The sequence below is a fragment of the Bufo bufo genome, chromosome 1 (genome assembly GCF_905171765.1).
Source record: "Bufo bufo chromosome 1, aBufBuf1.1, whole genome shotgun sequence".
In the NCBI taxonomy this organism is placed as follows: Eukaryota; Metazoa; Chordata; class Amphibia; order Anura; family Bufonidae; genus Bufo; species Bufo bufo.
The window spans coordinates 173,841,469-173,864,109 of NC_053389.1; the positions used below are offsets into that span (position 1 = coordinate 173,841,469).

General features: G+C 45.0%; 1 protein-coding gene across 5 annotated transcripts in view; it reads left to right on the forward strand.

Moving 5' to 3' along the window:
• LOC121001232 (protein CEPU-1-like) overlaps nucleotides 1-22,641 on the forward strand; it is a 785,191-nt gene that overhangs the window by 642,628 nt on the left and 119,922 nt on the right. For all 5 annotated transcript variants that reach the window (XM_040432206.1, XM_040432213.1, XM_040432231.1 and 2 more), the window contains one exon: nucleotides 21,946-22,071. In XM_040432206.1, the coding sequence (XP_040288140.1) occupies nucleotides 21,946-22,071 (126 nt within the window). The remainder of the gene's footprint in view (nucleotides 1-21,945; nucleotides 22,072-22,641) is intronic.

Genomic DNA, 22,641 nt, shown 5'->3' on the forward strand with positions numbered 1-22,641 from the left:
TCTTCCTTTATCTTTCTCCCCGTTCACCCGTCCTTCATTCTCTGGGATCTGCGTTCCCCGTGCCCAGCGTGTGGAAAACACTGCTCTGAATCTTTATGTTGTGCTAGCTCCTTCCTGCTCCTTGTAGTGCACATAATGACTTCCATATAACCATAAGGTTCCGCACACAGTGTCATGGAGGTAATGGGTCAGAATGTGAAGACTCCTGAACGCTAGCAGTAACTCCTCACTATTAGTTGTATTTGAGGAAACTTGTTACCACTGCCTGTACCTGAGGAGACTACTTACCATTGCCTGCCTGTAACAGTGGAGACTCCTGACCACGGTCTGTGACTGGAAATTCCTGAGCACTGCTTTTAACTATGGAGACTCCTTACTAGTGCCTTTACCTAAGGAGACTCTTGGCCATGGCCTGTAACTGAGAAGATGCTATTTGTGTTGCAAGTTATGTGGCTGGACAGCTTTTGTTCTGTCTGTGACCATCTTTTAGGTTTTTCTGACCTTTAGCGTCTTCCTGTTTCTTGAGAAACAAAGTGTATGCACAGGGTTGCTGAGAGTAACGCAGAGATCCTCAGTGAAGTGGAAGACAGCACAGATAACCCCTTGGACTCCAGGTGTCTCAGAAGTGACCATAGAAATTATTTTGTTACCTCACCAGCGGGCGACTGTGCAGGTTTGTGGCACCGTCTGCATCTTTGTTCCATTTCAGCATAGCCAAAAGACACGCTCTTCTGCAAACAGCGCTGCCGGCTCCTTGTTGCCTTAGTAACCTGGCCGCCCTTTGTGTAAGCAGCACTGGCTAGGCTGGAGTGAAGCTGGGAACGTCTGACGTCGTTGTCAGGTGACTCAGACATCCCATGTGATCTGTTAGGGTGCCCTATTTAATCAAGCAATTTCTGGCCACAGTTGCCTGTGATTTAGGTGTCTATCTCTGATATACCTGGATATATTGCTTTTCTGACCTTTTGGATTCTTGGACCTCAGTGTATTTCTGACTACTACCCCTTTGCCTGACCATTTGGATCTGACGAGACTGATTTTGGCCTCCTGGCTCGGTACATTTCTGTACTCCGGTTTCTGATTTGGCGTTAGATAGGATTTTCCTGGTATTGACTTAGGTGTGTAAGACTGCTATATTCTGTTCGGTTTTATTCTGGTTCTGATTAGCTGACCCATTTAGTTGGTTATCCGCTCTGTGTCTGTCACTATGTTAATAATTTTTTCCTTGCCTTTTATCCCTGTAGACCCCTACACATGGTAGGAAGGAACCCCCGTCCAGTTGCGTGCCGTCATCTAGGGCGGATGGTTCAATCTAGGGTCAGTGGTGCAGATGAAGTTCAGGGACTCACTGATCCCTTTCGTGGCACCCTAAGTTATATTTTTTGTGCATGTAGCACTTAATCATAGTACTATGTACTAAGTGCTACATATGCAAATCATGCAAGTTAGGGGATGCCATGTTTTTTTTGAGTTTTCTAGTAAAAGTGAAGTTTTATCCTGCGGTGCTGGACCTACATCATTTTTATGGTTCTTCCTGTTTCTTGTCAGATTTTTAAAAAAAACCAAACAATAAGATACATTTTGAGCAGACGTGAAGACTTCTTACGTAGATCTTGTAGTAACATCACTAAGTACGGAGTAGAAACAAGGTTGTGGCCTTCAATTTCTGCACATGTAAAGTCAACCATTAGGTGGTTAAATGGGATGGGAGGAATTTATCATGATTGGCATTTCAACTGTAGTGTTGATCTAGTATATGCTACTGGGGGCACTATTTGAAGCCATTTATAATACCGGCGCACTATGGGAGGCCATTGATAATACAGGGGCACTATGGGAGGCCATTAATAATACTGCAGGCACTATTGGGTGCCATTTATAATACCGCAGACACTATTGCGTGCCATTTAGAATACTTGGTGCATTCTTGGGCCATTTATAATGCTAGAGGCATTATTAGGTTCATAATAGATACTGAGGGCACTGCACGGGTTCAGACAAAAAAAAAAAAAAAAGACAATGAAAAGCATCAGATTTTAATGGATGTTTTTAACAGCCATTAAAAACTGATACAAAATAGGTGCAAACCGGCCAGAAAATTAATGCACACAGTAATGCAAAGTGGCCATGAAAAACTGAGTGTATCCGTTTTAATGGCTGTTTAAAGTACCCTTGCTTTCACATACGACAGATATTGGGACACATTTACTATTTGCTTGTGCGGATCATTAGGCTATTTAGATTTTTTTAGACTAAGGCCTCATGCACACGACCGTTTTTTCACGGTCCGCAAAACGGGGTTCCGTTGGTCCGTGATCCGTGACCCTTTTTTCATCCGTGGGTCTTCCTTGATTTTTGTAGGATCCACGGACATGAAAAAAAAGTTGTTTTGGTGTCCGCCTGGCCGTGCGGAGCCAAACGGATCCGTCCTGAATTACAATGCAAGTCAATGGGGATGGATCCGTTTGACGTTGACACAATATGGTGCAATTTCAAACGGATCCGTCCCCCATTGACTTTCAATGTAAAGTCAGGAGTTAATATACCATAGGATCTGAGTTTTCTCCAATCCGATGGTATATTTTAACTTGAAGCGTCCCCATCACCATGGGAACGCCTCTATGTTAGAATATACCATCGGATTTGAGTTACATCGTGAAACTCAGATCCGACAGTATATTCTAACACAGAGGCGTTCCCATAGTGATGTGGACGCTTCTAGTTAGAATATGCTGAGAACTGTGTACATGACTGCCCCCTGCTGACTGGCAGCACCCGATCTTTTACAGGGGGCTGTGATCAGCACAATTAACCCTTCAGGTGCCGCACCTGAAGGGGTTAATTGTGCGTATCATAGCCCCCTGTAAGAGATCAGGGGCTGCCAGGCAGCAGGGGGCAGACCACCCTCCCTCCCCAGTTTGAATATCATTGGTGGCCAGTGTGCGGCCCCCCCTCTATTGTAATATCATTGGTGGCCAGTGTGCGGCCTCCGTCGGCCCCCCTCCCTCTCTTTTATTGTAATATCATTGGTGGCCAGTGTGCGGCCTCCCCTCTCCCCGCCCGATCATTGGTGGCAGCGGAGAGTTCCGATCGGAGTCCCAGTTTAATCGCTGGGGCTCCGATCGGTAACCATGGCAACCAGGACGCTACTGCAGGCCTGGTTGCCATGGTTACTTAGCAATATTACAATATTAGAAGCATCATACTTACCTGCTGCGCTGTCTGTGACCGGCCGGGAGCTCCTCCTACTGGTAAGTGACAGGTCTGTGCGGCGCATTGCTTAATGATCTGTCACTTACCAGTAGGAGGAGCTCCCGGCCGGTCACAGACAGCGCAGCAGGTAAGTATGATGCTTCTAATATTGTAATATTGCTAAGTAACCATGGCAACCAGGCATGCAGTAGCGTCCTGGTTGCCATGGTTACCGATCGGAGCCCCAGCGATTAAACTGGGACTCCGATCGGAACTCTCCGCTGCCACCAATGATTGGGGGGGGGGGGGAGGCCGCACACTGGCCACCAATGATATTAATACAATAGAGGGGGGGCCGGGGGGGGGGGGGGGGCGCACACTGGCCACCAATGATATTACAATAGAGGGGGGGGGGGTCGCACGCACGGGGGAGTACTTCAAAGATAATGCACTACAATGAAAGGTCATCATTTTACAGTCATCTTAATAAAGCCTGCTAGCAACTGTAGTGTGGGGTGAAGAACCCCGTTGAAAAAGGATCTGATTTGTCTAAGCAGGAACCCTGCCGGGAGATATTGATGAAAACGTACTCCTGGCCTCATAAACAAAAATGCCCAGGAAGAATGAAATGACACACTTGTAAACATATTGAAAGGTGCATCCAACAAACATATAGTGATATAAGGAGAACAAAACTTTGACGGACAATGAACACAGAAGGAAGGGGGGGGGAGCACAAAAGAGTACAAGGTTGATAAGTTCAGCTTCTCAGGACAGTAGGTTCCGAAATTCCTGGGATTCCTGGAAGGAAAACCAGGGGGCCCAAGCATCAAGGAAAGCTTTATGCTTAGCTCGTAGCTGCGAAGTAAGTTCCTCCATTCTCCGGATCTCCTCCACCTTTTGGATCCAGCAGCCAATTGTCGGAGGCAAGGAGAGCTTCCACCTCGCAGGGATGCATGACCTAGCCGCTATCACCAAGGAGCACAGACAAGACTTACGAAGCACACTCATTGGGAGATCCGATAGGAATAATAAAAAGAAACCAGGTGTATTTGTTACCGTAAACCGGAAAATTGAGGACAATGTTTTATGGATCGACTGCCAAAAAGGACAGATTTTTAGGCATTCCCAAAAAATGTGTAGCATTGAACCCATGGCTGAGTCACAACGCCAGCAAACAGGGGACGCAGATGGGAACATTTTCTGTAATCTGACCGGAACATAGTACCATCTGGACATTATCTTATATCCCGCCTCCTGGAACCTACTCGCCATGGATGACCTGTAGAGCAGGCAGAATAGTTTTGACCAATGATCAGGGGGGACGTCTACTCCCATGTCTTGAGACCACTTCGCCACATATGGGGGCAGGTAGTCCTGTCGAGGAGCCACCAAGGACTGGTAACATTCAGATAGGGAATGTCTATAAGCGCCCGACCCAACACAAGCTTTCTCAAGAGGTAAGAGACCTGTCAAACCCTGCGGAGGCCGGAATAGAGGATATAAAATGTGTCAGTTGTCTGGATCTCCTGAATCCCAAGGGGCAGGGATCTGTCATTTTCAATATCTCGTCATAAGTAAACCATCTGCCCGACGTTCTAAAAAAGGGAGCACGGGACCTACCATTTAACCTCCATTGCAAAAACGGTCCTCCTCGACAACTCGCTGGGAAACTGGAATTTCCTAGAACGGGGAACAATGGTGAGGGGGAGGGGGAGGGGGAGATCAAAGGATTTTCTTTGACTTTATGAAATTGTGTAATGGTGGGACCGATTGTAGGATGGTTAGAAAGAGCTGAAGGGAGTTTCATATCTACCCAGGGCAAGGAGGCCAGAGGATAGCTCGATCGAGACCCACTGTTTGAGCAGTGTGTGTCGACACCAGTCCACTATCCTTTGAAGCAAGGAGGCTGAGTAATATTTACGTAAGTCAGGTACACCTAGCCCTCATTTATCCCTTGGGATGTGTAAGAGAGATCTAGCGAGTCTCGGGCTACCCCTGGCCAGATAAATCCAAATAAGTCCCCATGGATCCTGTTGAAGAAACTAGAGGGGAGTGTGTAGTCCTTTCGACCACCTCTTAAGATTTTTCCTGATCCGGTCCCGGAGAGGGATAAAATTCCTGTGGTACACCTCCTTCAGATCCGAGGGGATGAACGTGCCCAGATATTTCACTGCTCTGGTAGCCCACTTGAATGGGAAGGAAGCGACCAAGTCGAACACAAGCGTATCCGGTAGTGAAATATTCAAGGCCTCTGATTTCTGAAAGTTAATCTTCAGATTAGAGAGAAATGTGTGAAATTCCGCCATCAAGTTTGGAAAAGAAATCTTGCGGTTAGTAAGCGTGAACATCAGATCATCCGCATAAGCTTCTATCTCAAATTCTTTGCCCTCTACTAAGAGTCCCGATATATTCGGGTTCTGTCGGATTGCCCTCAGGAGCGGTTCCAAAATAAGAACAAAGATCAGTGGGGAGAGGGGGCACCCCTGGCGGGTCCCATTCCGTATCGCAGAAGACGGAGAGAGCACACAATTCACCTTCGTGGCCGCAGACGGAGACTAATATAGAGCTCGGATCCATGTCGCCAGAGGACCGGTGATGCCAACGTAGCGCAATACCGCGAACAACCAAGGCCACCCCACCCTGTCAAAGGCTTTTTCAGCATTCGTGGACAAGAGACAGAGTGGGGCATCTCGGATCCTGGCGTGGTGAATCAGATTGAGAACCTTAGTGGTGTTATCTCTCGCCTCACGCGACAGAATGAAACCCAACTGGTCATTGTGTATGAGATTAGATAGCAGCGGAACCAGCCGTGTGGCCAGGATTTTAGCGAACAATTTAAGGTCCATGTTTAAAAGTGAAATGGGACAATAGTTGCCGCAGAGTGTGGGGTCCTTTCCTTCCTTATGTATTACTGTGATATGAGCATGTGACATGTCTGCAGGGAGTGAATGCCCTGTGCGGAGTACATAGAGTGCTTTAGCTAGTGGGGCCTGGAGAAGAGGTAAAAATGTAGTAGGAGGCAGGGAGGCCGTCAGGACCCGGGATCTTACTGGGTTGCATAGTTTTTAAAGCCTCTGCTATTTCCTCGGTAGAGATCGGCCTGTCTAAGTCTAGGAGGGAGTCTGTAGGTATCTTTGGCATACCCGAATCAGCAAGATACTTGTCCATCACCGAGTGCAGAGACCCAGTAGTGTCGTTGGGCTGTGAGAGATTGTATAAGGATTGGTAAGGCCTCATGCACACGGCCGTGTTCCGCGGCCGAGAGCGGTCCGTGGTAACCCGGCCGGGATTCCTTCTGACAGCAGGAGCACACGGCGTCATTGGTTGCTATGACGCCGTGCGCTTCATGCCACCGCTGCTGTACAGTGATACACTCGTATAGATCTATACCAGTGTATCACTGTACAGCAGCGGCGGCATGAAGCGCACGGTGTCATAGCAACCAATGACGCCGTGCGCTCCTGCTGTCAGAAGGAATCTCGGCCGCGTAACACGGCCGTGTGCATGAGGCCTTATACTGACCAAAGGCTTCTGCAATAGCGGCTGGGTCATTAAGGAGTGATCCTTGGGCAGTGGCTATACGGGGAACATCATTTCTTGCTCTTTGCTCTCTGAGTAATCTGGCTAGCAATAGCTAGAATGGTTTTCGTACGTAAATCCAACTTCTGCTTGAGCTTACTTCTGGCTAAGAGGAGAGAAGTGCGTGCAGCCATTGCGTGAGACTTTTTATGGGCCTGTTCAAGGGTGACTATTTCCGCTAAAAGCTGAGAGATTTCAACTGCCCTTTCTTTCTTACGTCTCGCTCCATGCTTGATGAATTCCCCACGGATTACACATTTGTGAGCTTCCTAAACCAAGATAGGTGACATATCATCAGTTTGATTGGTTTCAAAGTACTGAAAGTATGTACCTCCTGAGCTACCTCCAGATCTTGCAGTAAGGATTCATTTAATCGCCACTGCCAAGATTTCGGATCAGGGAGGGGGGACTTCAAGGAAACATGGAGCATCGCGTGGTCCGAGAAGGTCAGCGGGTCTATAACTGATGAAGCTAAGACGGACACCGCCGAGTGTCTCAGTAGAAAATAGTCTAGTCTGGAATAAGTGTCCCTCGCTGCTGAATAAAACATGAAGTCTTTGACCTCAGGGTTAAGAACCCGCCACGCATCTACTAACTGATGAGTATGGAGAAGCTTTTTGATATCCTGAAGATATGAATAGGCAAGGTGAGAGGTCCCTCTAGAGACATCCACGACAGGGTCTAATGCCACATTGAGATCCCCCCCCGACCAACAGGGTGCCCTCCGCAAAGTCATCCAGGCGAGTCAAGATCCCAGTTAGGGCCTTGAGTTGTTTCGTGTTGGGCAGGTATACGTTTGCTAGGGTGTACAGCTGCCCTGCTAGACGTCCCTTGAGAAATAGAAAGCGACCATTGTCGTCAGTGCGAGCATCTAAGAATTCCCATGGAACAGATCTGGCAATGAGTATGCTTACTCCCCTCGACTTTGACCCTGAAAAACAGCTATGATAGGTATCCGGATACCTAGGGGATTTAAGTGACGGCATAGCATCCTTGTGGAAGTGGGTCTCTTGAATAAAAGCTACTTGTACCTTCTTGCTCCGTAGGAGCCGGAGAATGGAGGAGCGCTTGTCAGGGGTATTCAGCCCATTGACGTTGATAGACGCAAACTGGACAGTAGTCATGGCTTCAATCTGCTAAGAAAGGGGAGAGTGAAAAATACGAACTAACAGACAGAGGAGACAAGAGGGAGGGGGGAAAGACAAGACAAAACAAAGAAGACTTTACAATTTAACCCTAACCGGCTAGTCCAGAGAGAGTAAAAGAAAGCCTGCAGAGAAAAACTCAGCAGAAAAAGGTGGGAAAAACCCCCACTATGCGATTCTTGGAAGGCTTGGAGAGAGGCGACCAAGATTCGCTTGACTTAGTTGGAGAGAGGGAGAGCAATCAGAAACTGCGTCCCAGTCCCTGGATCCAGGTCATATTAATCTGAGTGGCAAACAAGAACAAAACAGCTAGTGGAAAAACAATAACAATAAGCCCACATTACATGGGTGAGATAGTAGGACTCGGATCATCCTACACAGTGGCTCTGAGAGAGCCAGTTACCGGCTATTACAATAAAGGCCTTCAAGCCCCAGCACAGGCTCATTAATCCAGAATAGAGCGGGGAGAACGATCTCGTCCCCATATTGGTACATCTTGAGGCAATAGGACTAGATGAGTCCAGGACAAAAGATGCAGGGATCGGGACGTCCCACCAGTTCGGTAGTGATACTATAGGTACATCCAAAAAGCGGGACAAGTCCTGGTCCGGCGAGAGAAGAGCGAATGTGGTTCCATTCCTGCGGACAATCAGGTGGAAGGGGTGTCCCCATCGATACGTGGCTCCAGCTTCAGTGATAACTTGGAGGATCGGCTTCAGAATACGCCTCATCATCAAGGTTCTTCTAGACACATCCGGTAAAATGTGGATTTGAGAATTTGCAAAAGGCATCGGGCCTCATCTCCAGGCTCTCTGTATCAAGTCCTCTTTTTCTCTGAAGAAATGGACGCGACACAGCACATCTCGCGGGTTGGAGGCACCTACACGTCGGGGACCCGTGACTCTGTGGACCCTGTCCAGTTCAATCTCGGACTCTTTCGGCCTGTCGAGGAGGGTGTTAAAAATAGCCGTCACTGGTTAACGCAATTCTGAAGATTGAATCTCTCCTGGTCATCAAGTTGAAGCAGCAGCCTATTTATGTAGGTGCGCTTTTTTTGCTCCTGAATTTGTCGTAAAAACAGTCTAATTTCTACTCCACTCCAGGTCCGGCGTACTTTTCTTTGTATGTTTTGAGTGGGGAAGTGCGACTTATTTCTTTCAATAAAAGTTGCACTTTCTGAGATAAATTAGACTTTTTTCATGCGCAAAAAAAATCAGTCAAAGTGAAAATGAACCAGTCAAAGTGAAAATGAACCTGTCTAACTGAAAAACAGACTAATAAAAAAAAAAGGCGTAGTCTAAGGGTACTTTCACACTAGCATTAAAGTTTTCCGGTATTGAGATCCGTCATAGGGGCTCAATACCGGAAAAAAACACTTCAGTTTTGTCCCCATTCATCGTCAATGAGGACAAAAATGAACTGAACAGAACAGAATGCTCCAAAATGCATTCCGTTCCATTTAGTTGCGTTCCCATACCGGAGAACAATCCGCAACATGTTGTGTTTTGCTTTCCGTTCTGGGGATGCGGAGCCAAATGGATCCGTCATGACCCCAATGCACAATCTGCCACAATAGAAACCGGATCCGTCCCCCATTGACTTTCAATGGACTTAATGACGGATCCGTTTTGGCAATGTTAAAAATATGTTAAAGATAATACAACCGGATCCGTTCATAACGGATGCAGATGGTTGTATTATGAGTAACGGAAGCGTTTTCGCTGAACCCTGCCGGATCCAGCAAAAACGCTAGTGTGAAAGTAGCCTTAGGCCTCATGCACACGACCGTTGTTTTATTCCGTGTCCGTTGCGCCGCTTTTCGTGATTTTCTGCGGACCCGTTGAAAACTTGGCTAATGCAACGTTTGCCATCCGCGTCCGTGATCCGTGGTTCCAGTCCGTCAAAAAAATATAACCTATCCTATTATTTCTGCGGAAAACGGTTCGCGGACCCATTTAAGTCAATGGGACCGCTAAAAAACACGGAAGCATACAAGATTGTCATCCGCGTCCGTTTTTTCCCTATTATTTGCATGGCAAACCTTTCTTAGGCCCCTTTCACACGGGCGAGTTTTCAGCGCGGATGCGATGCGTGAGGTGAACGCATTGCACCCGCACTGAATACCGACCCATTCATTTCTATGGGGCTGTTCAGATGAGCGGTGATTTTCACGCATCACTTATGCGTTGCGTGAAAATCGCAGCATGCTCTATATTCTGCGTTTTTCACGCAACGCAGGCCCCATAGAAGTGAATGGGGTTGCGTGAAAATCGCAAGCATCCGCAAGCAAGTGCGGATGCGGTGCGATTTTCACGCATGGTTGCTAGGTGACAGTCTATTCACTGTATTATTTTCCCTTATAACATGGTTATAAGGGAAAATAATAGCATTCTGAATACAGAATGCTTAGTAGGTGATCAATTGACGGTTAAAAAAAAATTAAAAAATTAACTCACCTTCTCCTCTTGTTCGCGTAGTTCCCGGTCTATGAGTTATGGGCTAAAGGACCTTTGGTGACGTCAGATCACATGCTCCAATCACATGGTCCATCACCGTGGTGATGTACCATGTGATTGGAGCATGTGATCTGACGTCACCAAAGGTCCTTTAGCCCACAACTCATCATTAAAGAAGTAAAGAAGAGACCGGGAACTACGCGAACAAGAGGAGAAGGTGAGTTAATTTTTTTATTTATTTTTTAACCCTCAGTTGATCACCTACTAAGCATTCTGTATTCAGAATGCTATTATTTTCCCTTATAACCATGTTATAAGGGAAAATAATAACATCTACACAACACCTAACCCAAGCCCGAACTTCTGTGAAGAAGTTCGGGTTTGGGTACCAAACATGCGTGATTTTTCTCACGCGAGTGCAAAACGCATTACAATGTTTTGCACTCGCGCGGAAAAATCGCAGGTGTTCCCGCAACGCACCCGCACCTTTTCCCGCAACGCCCGTGTGAAAGGGGCCTTAGACTTTTTTTTTACTTTCCTTTATGTCTGGTAGTCCTCCAAAAATAAAGGAAGACACACGGAAACAAAAACGGAAACGGATCACGGAACCCCATTTTGCGGAACGGAACACAACAACGGTCGTGTGCATGAGGCCTTATTCATGAACTTCTGTGCGACTTTTAATAAATGCTTGCCAAAAGAAAAACAGCCGAATGAAATACGCCAGTGTAATTTTATGACCAAAAACAGGCGAGCTTGTTACATAAAACATAAAAACTTTTATCTGAACTGGGTTGTTTTGGTGAGAATCACATGGATTTCAGCAAGCCCCATTCAGATGAATGGAACTGATTTTCAAAACTGACTGCAATTGCGTACCTACTCGCGCGGGTTTGCCGCAATGCCCTGGGACGCATCCGGACCTAATCCAGACACGCCCATGTGAAAGAGGCCTAAGGGCCCTTTCACACGAGTGAGTTTTCTGCGCGGGTGCAATGCATGCCCTGGCCTCATAAAAGAAAAACCTATTGCATGCAGATTCAATGTGTTTTTCACTGATGGCTGCTAGGAGATGTTGTTTGTAAATCTTCAGTTTTTTTTTCACATGTGTGAAAAACTCATCAAAACTGATTGCAACCGCACGGAAAACTGAACGCAATCGGAGACCAAACTGACTGAACGTGCTTGCAAAATGGTGAGTTTCACTGAATGCACCCTGAACGCATCCTGATGACACAATCTGTATAGTTTGTGTGAAAGAGGCATTATTGCGAATGCTTCAGAACGCGGTCCTTGTCTCCTGCAGCGTATTTTATGGTGAAAAAACTTTACATTCCAAAAAGTGGTGCAACACCTGGCACCGCAATGATGTAGAAAGTTCTAAATTTTAGAATAAACTTTTGTAGTAGAGGTTCGTGTTGTCAACATTTACGCCAATCGCCACATTGAGGAGAAGAAAAATGAAGGGTCTTGTGCAGAAGGACAGCAGAGTCTGGAATAATGGTTTATGTCTCCTCTGTAAATTTGTGGGGGGGGGGGGGAATCCGGGGAATCTCCCCCTGTGACATTTGGCTAATAAGTGAATTAAGGAGTTTGGAGCCGCTGCTGTGACATTCACATGGAGGTGGGTGTGATGAGCTGCAGACTAATGAGTACTGCAGAGACTTGCTTCTGGAGGCTGCATTTATCTGGATGTGGAGAGTCCTCCCTGGCCCATTTGTGCAGTCGTTAAAGTCTAATTGTCATTATTGATCATTAATGGCCATTCCTGAAATGTGGAACAAGGCGTTTATGACTAAGGTCTCATTGCCACAAATTTTTTCCAAGTGACATCCGATACACAGCTCTCCAGTAACTGCTGGGATCATATCAACTGTGGTGACATGTCCAATGTACAGTGTAAAATCCCTATGTTCCAGCAGGAGCAGGACTCACTTGATGATTTATTGTTATTTATATAGCATTGATGTATTCCGCAGTGGTCTACATACAATATATCACTCCCAACATCCCTGACCCCAGGAGCTCACAATATAACCTTTTATAGTTACCACAGTGTATCACTCTCATTATCCCAGACCCTAGGAGCTCACAATCTAACACACAATGTATCACTGCAATTAACCCTAACCCCAGGAGCTCGCACTGCAATCTCTCTATTTAATGCACGTGTATCAGTGTATCGGTCTCATCATCCCTGTCCTGCTACAACCACAATTGAGGATGTTAGAGCTGGAGATTAAGTGTTTAAAGAAGGTTTCCAGGACTTAACTATTGATGACCTATGCTAAGGAGAGGTCAGCTGTATAATGGAGCTGCTGCTCCAGAACTACACAGAGCCATACATTGTATAGTAGCCATGCCTGGTTCCTGCAGTACTGCTCCTAGAGCGGAGCAGCTCTCCAGTAACCAGACATGGCTACTACATGTGTATCAATTAGGCAGTCAGAAGAACAGAAAAAGAAACCAAAAAAATGGATCCTGTACTTTAAGCATCAGTTATACACATTTTGCATCTGTATTAGGATCCATTTTTGCACCCAGGACTTTTTTTCTGTTTTAAATAACGGATCTCAGACAGAAATGGCTAAAATGTGCATAACTGAGCATAACGGATGCTTAAAATACAGGATGCATTTTTTGTTTATTTTTCTGTTCTTCTGACGGCTCAGAAGATCGGAAAAGTAAATATGGCCTTAGCTGTGTAGTTCCGGCGCCTTAGCAGGGTGCAGAACTGACATTGATGAGTTACACTAAGGATAAGTTATCAGTGGGTAAGTCTTTGAAAAACCTCTTCAAGGTGTCACATACGGTTGCATAGTTTGCATCAGAATGTTTCCTGGTCGTGTCTGTGATTTCTCTTGCGTATGTACCAGGTTATGCAGATGCCATCTGCTTGAGTTACTGGTTATGCAGCTTTCTATTCATTTGAGTTGCTGGTTATGCAAGTGTCTCACCGCTTCAAGTTCCCTGTTATGTGGTTGCCTCTCCTGTTGAGTTGATGGCTATGTGATTGCCTCTCTGGTTGAGTTGCTGATTATGTGGCTGCTTCTCTAGTTGAGTTCATGGCTATGTGACTTCTTCTCTGGGTTAGTTGATGGCTATGTGACTGCCTCACCAGGAGAGTTGATGGTTATGTGACTGCTTTTCCGGTTGAGTTGATGGCTATTTGACAGCTTCTCTGGTTGAGTTGATCGCTACGTGACTGCCTCCCTGGTTGAGTTGATGGCTGTGTGGTTGCCTCTCCAGTTGAGTTACCGATTTTGCGACAGGCTTTGTGGTTGAGTTGCTGGTCATGTAGCTGCCTCTTCGGCTAAGATGCTGGTGATGCGGCTGCCTCCCCATCCATTCCTGGATATATGGATTTCTGTCTGGTTGAAGTAATGGTTATTAGGCTTTCTCTCTGACTTAATTGCAGCTTTCTCTGTGAGTTGCTGGCGTTATGATTACCATTCTGACCTGGCCTGTGCTTCCTGCACGTTGTCCTCATGACTGTGGTGTTGATGCTGTTGACAGCCATTTGTGGGAGTTGTGTTGACATCACAGCATTAGTGCCACATTGTTGAATTTTCTAGATCTCTGTGAAAACATGAAGAGTAACGCGGTTTCTTGTGTAAATGAACGAAGCGTAGTTTTGGCTGCGGCTCTGCACTGATGTCAGTCCCGTAGCCTTTATAATTACTCCAGCTGTTTCTGTTTCATCTCCTGCCTCTCCCGTCAATAAAGTCTCGGAGCAGATGGTTTGCTATTGATTATCTCAGCTGCACTGCTCGCCAGTGATGGCACCGCTGGATGACACACCTGATAGCGGCGCAGTGTCTGAAGGTGACCCAGTCTCCGCAGGTCTTAATATACATATTGTGAAGAACACACAATTAAATTGAATGAAATGGCTGCATTTTCTTTTACCTATCATCCATAATCACACCACCATATATTGTACAGACATACATAGTCACACCACCACACATTGTACAAAATTTGCTTACACACTGGACATCACACACTGTCCGAGATCACAAAGTCCATCATCACCCCATACACCAGACATTATCCGTCATCACAGCAAATATGATCATGCATTATTATGCCACATACCATACATACAGGGCCCGTTACATGCCAGATACCATCACAACACACCATACACTGTCACATCCCACATGAGAGTACTCTTGTGTCTGCCTTGTTTTTGTGGTGAGTATCACAACTCCGTTTTTGAAGACTCCACAGTTGGGGTTTATTCACACGTGCAGGTTGTATTTAGGTTTTTTGAAGACAAATCCAGAAGGTGAAGTAGTGTCTGTCCTTTATACCTTCTAACTTCTCTGCAGGTGCCAGAATTAACACTGTAGGACTTTCTGCTGTCTCCTCTCTGTAGACTCCTTCAAGCAAGTTCCTATTTTTGCCTCTTGTTCGAGTCATTTTACATTTTGTTAGGTGTCTGACATTTTCACCAGGGAAATTAGACATGGAGTCTGGCAGGATCCCCCGGGCCACACAATGAAGTCCACTGACTGGTTGCAAGCGGGAGAGAGAGATATCATCCCTTCAGCAGACCCAACCAAGCAAAAAAGGTGTCCTGATATTTGCTGCTGACAGGGTCTCCATGACCACAAATGGCTGCACCTTATATCTGGTCTATAATCATGGATCTGTTCCTCTGTTGATGGCCTGCGCTCAAGTCAACGTGACCAGGCTTGGAGCTCCATCACCGTGTCATCTGCTCTAATGAAGTATAAGACAGGGTTGGTGCAGGTGCTGCTGCAGCACTAAGATGGTGCATTATGTATAGTGTATACAGTGCTGCTGTTTGGTCCCTTGTAATAAATATCAGTCTCTTGGTGCAGATGATGTATCTTATCAGCTGCACCTCTTTCACACCATGTATCACATGCACTGTGTAGATCTGGTGCTTCTTCTGAATGGCAAGACTAATAATGCCCGTGCCATTGAGCATTATGGGAGTCTCAATGTTCCTACTGAAATCTGCGTTCATTTCTGGATTTCTGGTGTCTTCATTATCTGCAGATATCTCTCTGCTGTAATGACTATTCCCTCACTAGAGCCATTGTCGCTGCAGTTTTAGAAGGTTTAGCCATTCATCCCTCTCTTTTATGATAAACACAGCGGCACCGAGCTTTGTCTCATGGTACTTTAATAGCCGAAAGGCGCAGAGCGCTCCCATTCTTCTCTGTATTCACCCAGATGAGCTGATAGATAGAGTAACCGCATGCCAGAGACAGCTGGATCCGCCTTGTACGGTCAAGTAGATTTGTTTCCAGTCATCACTGAGGTTATTACAGGGAGGATGGATTTATACTGCATTAGGTGCAAAACATTACATGTTACTTTTACACTTGGTTCTTGGTTGTTGGGTCCATTGTCCAGTAATGTTTGGGTGGAGAGGTTAGCTGCTTGTTGTCATACGAATGGTTTAATGCTGTGGAGTTATATAGAGCGCTATCTGGATAGAGGACTTCTATATTAAACCATGTGGTTGGCACGTGAAGCATAAATGGGGTTAACGGTCGACTGGCTGCGCAGTCACTGAACGTTCCTCTCACTTTCTGCTGATCTGAGCTCTACAGAACCCACATGGGAAACCAGCCTCCCATAAAAAGATATTCCAGAACTTCCTCCTGAAGTGCTGACTGCAGTCATGACTTTCCCACGTGACCTTCACCCTCTTCTCCAATCCTGTCCTTGCCTCCCAGAGGACTTCAGAACATTGTGCACATCTCTTACCATCTGCTGAAGACTCCTGGGACATAAGACGAACTGGCACTCGGGTCTGTGAGAGTCACAAGGTGCAGAATGCCTGTGGGCACCTGTTACACACTCCTTGATCTTAAATTGCTTCATTTCACCACAAGCTGCTGATAATGCTTCATTTCATCCCCAAAAGACCTGCAGTTTTGTGTTGCCTTCTTATTTTAGTCTAAAAATCTTCTTCTCTGTATGTATGATCCCACAACAACCTCCCAACACCCTGCTGGATCATCAGTCTCCATGGCTCTCCAGCACTCAGTTTGCATCTATACTTGGTGCTCATGTCCCGAGACCCTGGATGGAACTTTAGTAGACAGATTAAATGTGACTCAGTTAAATTAGGTCTTACACTCTCGTCACACCCAGAGCTGCGATCATAATTCTGCATTTTCATCAGGTCTTATATTTCATCTCATCCACAGCTGCAGTTGCAATTCTGCTTTTACTTTGCTGCAATTACAACTCTGTTTTTTTGGAATCTATCTGCAATACACTGACACAATCCATAACAAGGAAGCTGATCTCCCACAAAGGGCTGAAATGTAATGCTTTACGTTCCCTTTTAAAACATTGATTTGCGTAATTGTCTCTTGTCATAGAGCATGTTTGCTTTTGCACCGTATTTAACAGTACATTTAGTCCCCTGTGGTACACATCATATGAGAGCAGTGATATGCCTGTTAGTACGTGTCTGTTTATCCTGCCATATACATATATAAATGAGCTATTAGAAATAATTCCTGGAGGAACGCCGGCATTTCGAATCAAACTTAAGCTTTTTCTCGTTTTGGGATTTATTCTATTTTCTGCAGCTTTACGATGGACACAGAACAATGAATGAAGAGCTGATGTTGCGGCCGTTATGCACCCATGTGAAGAATTTATATTGTGCTTTAAAAGCCCAGGCACGGGTTGTGTATGATTGAGGGTGATGATATGTTGTTTGGAAATGGACCTCACATTTAGCATTTCAAGGGTAAAGGCAGATTACTAACCGGAGTAGGAGGGCATCTCTGAATATATCCCTTTACTCCCCACATATTTCACATAGAGGGCTGCTGCAGGAAGGAGAGATTTTAGGTTCACTCTATACCACCAGTCAATATTATCATGTTGGGCATGATTCCTTCCTTTTATATAGGACCCTACCATGAGCTTCCATAGGATGATGATATGATATTTAGATGTGGGCTGTGGTTAGAAGCTCGTCAATGGACAATGTTATGGAGAAATTCCAGGCGAGAGGCAAGGATGATGATATTCAGATACATTTGTTCCATCATTATCGCAGAACCAGCTCTAGAGGTTGGCAGGGCTCTTGGCCATGGACTGGGTTCCATCATTATTGCAGAACCAGCTCTAGAGGTAGGCAGCGCTCTTGGCCATGGACTGGGTTCCATCATTATTGCAGGACCAGCTCTAGAGGTAGGCAGGGCTCTTTGCCATGGACTGGTCAGAAGAACCCCAGGACTGTGTTATGGAGGTCGCAGTCACACCTGGTCATTGTGTCAGTGACTTGGTGGAGGTTCATAGACTACCACAGCAGAACTATATATTTCTGAAACTGGGGGAAATTGCATGACATGGTCATATCAGCAGGTTTTTATCTCATGTCTATGGGCGTCTTTAGAAGGCTTCAACTAAAGATTATTCAGCCACACCTGAGGCTTAGGGGGCACACTACCAATAGAGAGGAGTGCAAAAATGGTTCAAATACAATACTGAACAATCAAAAAGCCAGCTTAGAAAACCGTAATGAGATGCATATCCAATGGATACAAAAGCAATTTTATTAGACATGACAAACAAACGCTTTAGAAATTGTTTACAATGAACAATGTGCCGGTATAGGTGAAACCAGGCACACGCACATAGCCCACCAAGGTCCACAAAAAAAGGACCAAACATGTGCAGTCCGGGATAATTTAAAGTCCAATTCAATGCCAAGAAAAGGAAAAAATTAATGCATACAGTAAATGATTATGTAGCATCAAGAAATATAGAACAATACCTGAACACCTGAGGTTTGTCCAGATCACCCATCAGGTCACCCCATTAAATAGCGTGTAGCCCCCATCCAGAGATGAGCTGCCCACCCACACCATACATACAATGCTCCGTCAGGAAATCTCCTCTCTGGATATCACTAGGAACAGCTTGTCCTGTTCTCCAGGTAAATATTTATTCTCCTCCTTATATCTGCAGCCCCGGCACTTTCCGCAGCTGATTAACGTGTATACACAAACAGAGATGAGGCGCTCGTTGATTAGAAACATATTAGGATGTTGTGGCACTACAAGAAGTCTTCATGTTGCTTTGGCTGCAAGAGAGGACATTCCTAGCGAAAACATGAAAACAGCACCCAAACCCTATTCATGTCGGTGCTACCTCTGATGGGGCCACATTTATAGCCCTGGCGTCTGCTAAGGGTACTTTCACACTTGCTTTGTGAAGATCCGGCAGGCAGTTCCGTCGCCAGAAGTGCCTGCCGGATCCGGAAATCCGTGTGCGAACGGATAGCATTTGTAGACGGATTCGGATGCGAATCCGGCTGACAAATGCATTGAAACACCGGATCTGTCTCTCCGGTCTCATCCGGTATTTTATTTTTATTTTTTGCATTTTTTAAAGGTCTGCGCATGCACAGACTGGAAAACCGGATCCGTTTTTGCCGGAACACTTGGTGCCGGATCCGGCATTAATGCATTTCAATGGCAAGTGTTCCGGAATTTTGGACGGAGAAAATACCGTAAGAGTGACTGAACTGAAGACATCCTGATGCATACTGAACGGATTGCTCTCCATTCAGAATGCATGGGGATAAAACTGATCAGTTTTTTTTTCCAGTATAGAGCCCCTAGGATGGAACTCAATGCCGGAAAAGAAGAACGCTAGTGTGAAAGTACCCTAAAAAACGCTTGTGTATTTTATTGTGGTTTATCCAATCGATCTTGATAAAGATGAAAATTCTTGAAAAGTCATCCACAAATAGGGTAACATAGTGCACCCTGCAAACCGATGTTTTCCCTCCAAACCACAGTGTGCCCAACAAATTTGTAAGGGGTGTTGTGCAAAAACGTAAAAAGGGGGTGTGGGCCTTGGGGGAACGGCTTACCACTGGGCGTTACTTGACACCAATGGTTTGATTGTATCTTAAGTTTTGTGCCTTTTTTCTACATTTTTTTTTCAATAAAACATTTTTTTTCCCTGTCTTTTTTTATTTAAAGTACAGCCAAAAATGCTGCCCCAGCTTTGTGTGAACAGGTGTAATGAAGAAGCTCTTATGGAGAAACATATAAACACAAAACCAAGAAAAGTCCATCTCCTCTACATATTCTAGTGCTGCATCTGAGCAGTGCAGCCCACTGCAGGAGTCCAGTTTGAACTGGATTGTCATACTGGTTTGTTCTGTTAAACTAATTGAAGACAATGGTGTGTAGCCACAATGAGAGAAAATGTATTTTCTGACGGAAACCTTCTCCATAGCTCAGAAATCTATTAGATCTTTCTGTCCAGTAATAGTCCCTATTACTGCATCATGTAATGGGTATCGGTAGAGAAGCTCTCTGCAGGTTTTACACTTAAGATCCAGTATGGACAGGAGGAGACTTCACTGATGTTTGTGTGTTTGGTACCACTAATCTGACTACTTGTAAATGCCTGTGTCATGGCATCAATAAAACTGTCTAATTCAGTGCAGAGGTGATTAGATGGGCAAGCAATTATCTTCTAAAAAAAAAAAAGACCTCCATGTGTTACAATTGGAGAGCGGGTATTAAAGTGGGATGGTTACATGCAGAAGTCCATGTTAGGTTTTGCCCCCATATCTGTGTTGAAGGATCCGTTCGGGGCTTCTGTTGCAGATTCCATCAAAAATATGTAACACAATAGCGCAGCATGCTGTTTTCTTGTCCAGTAAAAATCCAGGTTTTCTAATGGAAACCAGATCCCATTGCAGTAAGTGCGGTCCATCAGGTGGCGTTCAATGCTGTTATTTGATGGATACACTGTTTCCGTAATTTTAATTGTTCTCCTCTATAATGAACAGTTTTGTGACTATTGTAATTTTGTACCATTGATATATAGCCGGGTGAGGTCAAATACTGGACTGGACTTTAAGTGCCGGTCCGGGTTTTGGCATCACCTTGCTGTCCTTAAATAGGCAGCTGGGCTCAGCAGAGATGTCTCTGTTTTTTGGGATCTGAGGCTTTGTGCCGTGCTGGAGGGCCGAGAGCCGCTTGCTGGAGAAACAGGCCCCCTAAACCCTGCTGTGGACTACTGGAGGCAGAACGGCCAGCAAGGTGACTTGTGTTATATGAACTTGACATTGTTTGTGAATTAACACCAAGACTGCAAAGTTACGTGCTGTTTTGTGCAATTGCCTCAAGTGTGAATAAACACTGATGTTTTGAGTTAAGAACTTGTATTTTGCCTCTGTACTGCGCCCGCTTACCCTATCTACCAGAACGAAACCCCACAATATATATATATATAATTATACTTCTATTTTTATCTTCTCAACCATACAATGTCCTGTATATATAGAGACACATTTGTACATACCAGTTTATTATGTATGGGAAAATTGTGTTAAGATTTTTATTCCTCTTATTAATAACAGTGGCCTCTGTGTCTCACTGTTTTGATTTTCTGCCTTCCATACAGAAAGTCCAAGACTGGGCATAAAAGTGAAATATACAGGGGTATTCCCTAGCACTGTGCTTGGGGATACCCCCTTCATCGTCATAGATCTGGCTCCATATATGGAGACAGCTACGTATGGAGTCAGCGAGAGAGCAAGGTCTCCTTTGCAGCTCAAAGTGCTTCAATGTGCTGGTAAAAATAAAATACAAACTCCAGCCTCCTGCCACAAATACTGTTCTGCACAGAAGGATTGTTCCCTATTTCTGAGGATGCTGCTAGTACTTCTTGTGAAGGGTGATGCAGCATGATTGTTACTTGAGAATACAGCACGATTATTGAGGGTGATACTGGTACTTTTAGTGGATTAGAGGGGTGAGCTTTACTGCAGGATTGTTCCCCATTTAGGAGGATGCTGCTGGTGCTTGTCAGTTTGTGTTGTATGGGGGGAGTTAGGGAGTATTGTCTCTCCGGGAAAGTAGTGCAGGTACTTGTCAGGCTGGTACTTTTATTCAGGCTTTTGTTTTCAGCCTCTCTACGGCTTTTTGTGCTCTGTGCATTAGCAGGATTGATATTAAAAGCTATTGTTGCTTTCAGTAGAAGATTTAGTTGCATTCCCCGTGTGACGAGATGGACTGAGCAAAATTCTTATTAACTAGAAATAAACTTTGACCTCTGTACCTTGGTCCTAGAGCTGCCTACTACCGTAATAAGCACAGTATCTATACCTAAATATACACACGATCTGTATCGTAGTAGTAATCACACGAGCTGTCCTGTATTGTAATAATCACATGGGCTGTACTATAATAATGAGCGTTTTTAATAACCGCACAGTCTGTATAATACTGTATTATGAATGTGGTCTGTACTCTGATAATCACATGAGCTGTATCCTTTCATGTAATGACTGCCCTCTGCCATCCTTTAATGACTGCCCTCTGCCATCCTTTAATGACTGCCCTCTGCCATTCTGTAATGACTGCCCTGTGCCATTCTGTAATGACTTCCCTTTGCCATCCTGTAATGACGGCCCACTACCATCATATATGGAGTACACTATGAGACCTGGTTTGTGATCGGCTGAGTTTTCCTTCAATGTGCTTTGTTTGGTATCTACCTGGTTCTTATGATGCTTCTGTCCTTGTGTCTTGCAGTCCCCCCTACAATAGTGGAGATCTCATCAAATATTGTTGTTAATGAAGGAAATAACGTCAGTCTGAGCTGCATTGCCACAGGGAGGCCCGAGCCAGTGGTGAACTGGAGGTACTTGTCACCCAAAGGTAAGTCACCGAGCAGCAGTGTGGCACGGTCACCACACTACGCGTGTATATAGGTTTTGTGCATGTGTGTGTATAAATGTAAATGTCTATAGAAAAGTAGATTAGATAGATTACATTAGATCCCCTGAGGAAGCGATTGCAAAACGCGCGTTGGGGTCAGGACTACATTGGTCGGTATTATTTTCTACTTTATGTACTCTTTGATGAATTTTGTATGTACTATATTGCACTAAGCACTTTATTTGTAACCAGTATGGTAATTTTCCTTTGGCCTGCATTCTTCTATTGAAGGAGGTTGCACTTTGTAGTTTGGGATAAATCCTTTGTCCCCCTTCCCTCCTGGCTTGGATGGTGTTGAAGGAAACTAAGTATAAATACTTCTCATCTACGGGTCTTGTAGTTTGACACATGAAACTTTATCTGTGGTCGTGTTTTTCTTTATTCCTGTGTATGCATGCTGCCATTACCATTTTTTTTATATGTTGGATATTTGATTAATAAAATATTTATTTAATATACTATATGCTGTGTATTTCATTTTTGGGGTGATTAGTTAGATAGCTAGATGAA